General features: G+C 55.2%; 1 protein-coding gene across 1 annotated transcript in view; it reads right to left on the bottom strand.

Moving 5' to 3' along the window:
• Positions 1-2,459, bottom strand: part of WSCD2 (WSC domain containing 2) — a gene marked incomplete at its 5' end in the record, with an annotated part of 7,189 nt that overhangs the window by 2,474 nt on the left and 2,256 nt on the right. The window contains 3 exon segments of the mRNA XM_009870071.1: positions 15-189; positions 1,330-1,494; positions 2,366-2,459. The exon segment at positions 2,366-2,459 is cut by the window's right edge and continues 72 nt beyond it. Coding sequence (XP_009868373.1) covers positions 15-189; positions 1,330-1,494; positions 2,366-2,459 — 434 coding nt within the window.

The raw sequence follows: 2,459 nt of genomic DNA, 5'->3' as shown, positions 1-2,459 counted from the left end.
GGGGTGATTGAGGCCGAAGACGGGTGTGCCCGCCGTATTTGCGGTTGAACTCAGCCATCAGAGCCTTGTAGGGGTTTCGGATGAGGAGGATGGCCGAATCGAAGGATTCAATCTCCTTCTGACCACTCTCATGGGTTTTGATGCAAATCGTCCTCCCGCTTCGCCAGTGGTCCCTCTCGCCCTTGAACCCTGCCGGGACAGAGCAAGCGGGTGTCTGAGAAGAGGCTGGTGACAGTCAAAATTTAAAAAAAAAAAAAAAAAAAGCAAGCAAGCAAGCTGGGGAAAAGCAACGAGCCAAAAGACAGTTGGATGAAGGCAGCTGGGGGCTGAAGTACAATTTATATCCCTCTCCCAGATGGAAATCATTTATTTGCCCACGTTCTGAGTCACGTAATATTCATGTGTGAGAGGGTGAGGAGTGGGCGTGGGGACTGAGCAGGGCTGCCTCTGCCCTGACCTTCTCAGCGAGATTGTCCGAAACAGCCTGAAATTGCACAGTCCAGCCTCTCTCTGAGGCAGAAACCTGATGCTTCAATTAGGGGGGTCAAGAATATACTTTTATAGCTATTAATCTCCTTGGTCACAGCATTTAAACTCTCCCAATAAATTAAGGGTAAAGAAAACCTCACACTCCTGAGCCCATGGATGAGCACAGGGGCTGTGGCGATGCCACGGTGGGGTACAGAGAGGAGATCAGCACCACTCCCAGCCCTCTTGCACCCCTAGCCCCTGCGAAGCACAACCCAAACTTCCCTGGGAAGAGCGCGTTGGTGGCAGAGTGGAGCCGTGGGGGGAGATAAGCTGTAAGTAGCTGTATTACATCAATTATAGATGGGTAATTTGCTCTCAGCAGCCACGCCATGCGACAACAGGACGCGATGGCTAATCTGCCAGTTGCCTGGATACCTCCGGTCCCCTCCGACGCGCTCAGCCCGGAATAAAGATAGAACCCGCGCACGCTGGGATGAGCAAAACCTCGACGCGGCTTTCACACGGTGATGCTCCCATCCGTGGGAGCCCGCTGCACCCTGGCATGGGTGCCAGTGCCGACACAGTCCGGGCTCCCTCCCAAGGTTGGGGCTGCTCTGCTTCCTTCTCTAGAAAGTTCCAACCCCTACATCAGGTTAAAAACCACCATCGTGATGGAGAAACCCCAATTCTGCCCCAAATCAGTCTTTGCCGAGGTTAGAGGGCAGCACGGGGAGGGTACGGGGTCCCTTCTCATCCCCTCTGAGCCAGGACACATCTAAGCCCCGCAGGACAATACCAGGACCTTCTCCCAGCTCAGCCAGGACCAACAGACCCTCAGCAATGAAACCGCCCCCTCACCTTTGTTGTAGAGAGACCCGTCGAAGTAGTAGCTGCCGGTGTAGAAGCCGGTGGCCAACTCGATCAAGTGGCGTGGCCCAGTGTTGCCGGCGCCGGGGAAGCTGGCCAGGGCCACCAGCTGCTTGGCACGGGTGGGGAGAAACCTCCTGTCCATGCAGCGGTTGTCTGCGAGTGAGAACAGCCCCAGGCAGGTCAGGGTTCTCCTACAGACATATCCGTCCCTTACGGCATGCTGCTGCCTCGCCACGAGCCCGAGGCAGGGAGCAAGGAGGGGGCTGCTATAGGGAAAGGCATCCTGCCTAAAGCACTTAGGGATACCCCAAAGAGTTCTGAACATTCCCTAAAAAAAAATGTCCTTGGCATCTCATAAAGTCCTAAGAAGAGGGCAGGAGGTGCTCTGCCATTCCTGGCTGCGTGATGAGGAGACAGTGAGTAACGGGAGTGTTTGCCAAGCAACGCTCCAGCTTTTTGTATCGATGAATGTGCACGAGCTTTTCCAGCACAGCCTCAAAGCAGGGATAGCATCGAGACTGAGTCTTTCTGAAGCAAAACCTGAATCTGTGTCCTCACTTGCTCCATTCAGCCCTTTCTTCTCCCTGTAACAGGTTGCCCCTCGCCCTGTGCTTCCCCGTCCCCACTGCTGGGACTGGCAGGGGGGTGGGACACAGGAGCTCTCTCCGTGCAGCCTTCCCAGGAACTTTCTGCCTGGTCACAGCTTTTTCCCCCCCTCCATATTTTTTTTGTCCCTTCTGGTTAAGAAAGTCCCAGAGGGTTCACCGGCCAGCTGCTGGTGACAAGGAGGGACAAGCACCAGCAAGGAGGGATCCTGCCAGGTGGCAAAACGTTCTCTCCTGCAGCAGAGTCCAGCACTGATCAAAGCTGTTCATTCTGGGGAGGCTTGATTTCTCCGGAAATTAAAACAAACTGTAGTTTTTAATGGGAGCAAGTTCGTGCTCACTTTTTCACCTTCCCTGGGAAGGGAAATGTGCCCCGGCACCGGTGCTGGAGCAATCCCTGCCCGGCAGCCCTGGCTCACCTTGCACTTGGGTCTGGTAGACAAGGAGGTATTCGGGGGTGCCACAGCTCTCGAACTCCTCGCCGGCGCATTTCTGGGCACAGAGCTGCTCGTC

Source organism: Apaloderma vittatum, unplaced genomic scaffold (assembly GCF_000703405.1).
Source record: "Apaloderma vittatum isolate BGI_N311 unplaced genomic scaffold, ASM70340v1 scaffold19825, whole genome shotgun sequence".
NCBI classification, from domain to species: domain Eukaryota; kingdom Metazoa; phylum Chordata; class Aves; order Trogoniformes; family Trogonidae; genus Apaloderma; species Apaloderma vittatum.
The sequence above is the reverse complement of the archived record's forward strand: the minus strand, read 5'-3'. Positions and strand labels throughout refer to the sequence as shown.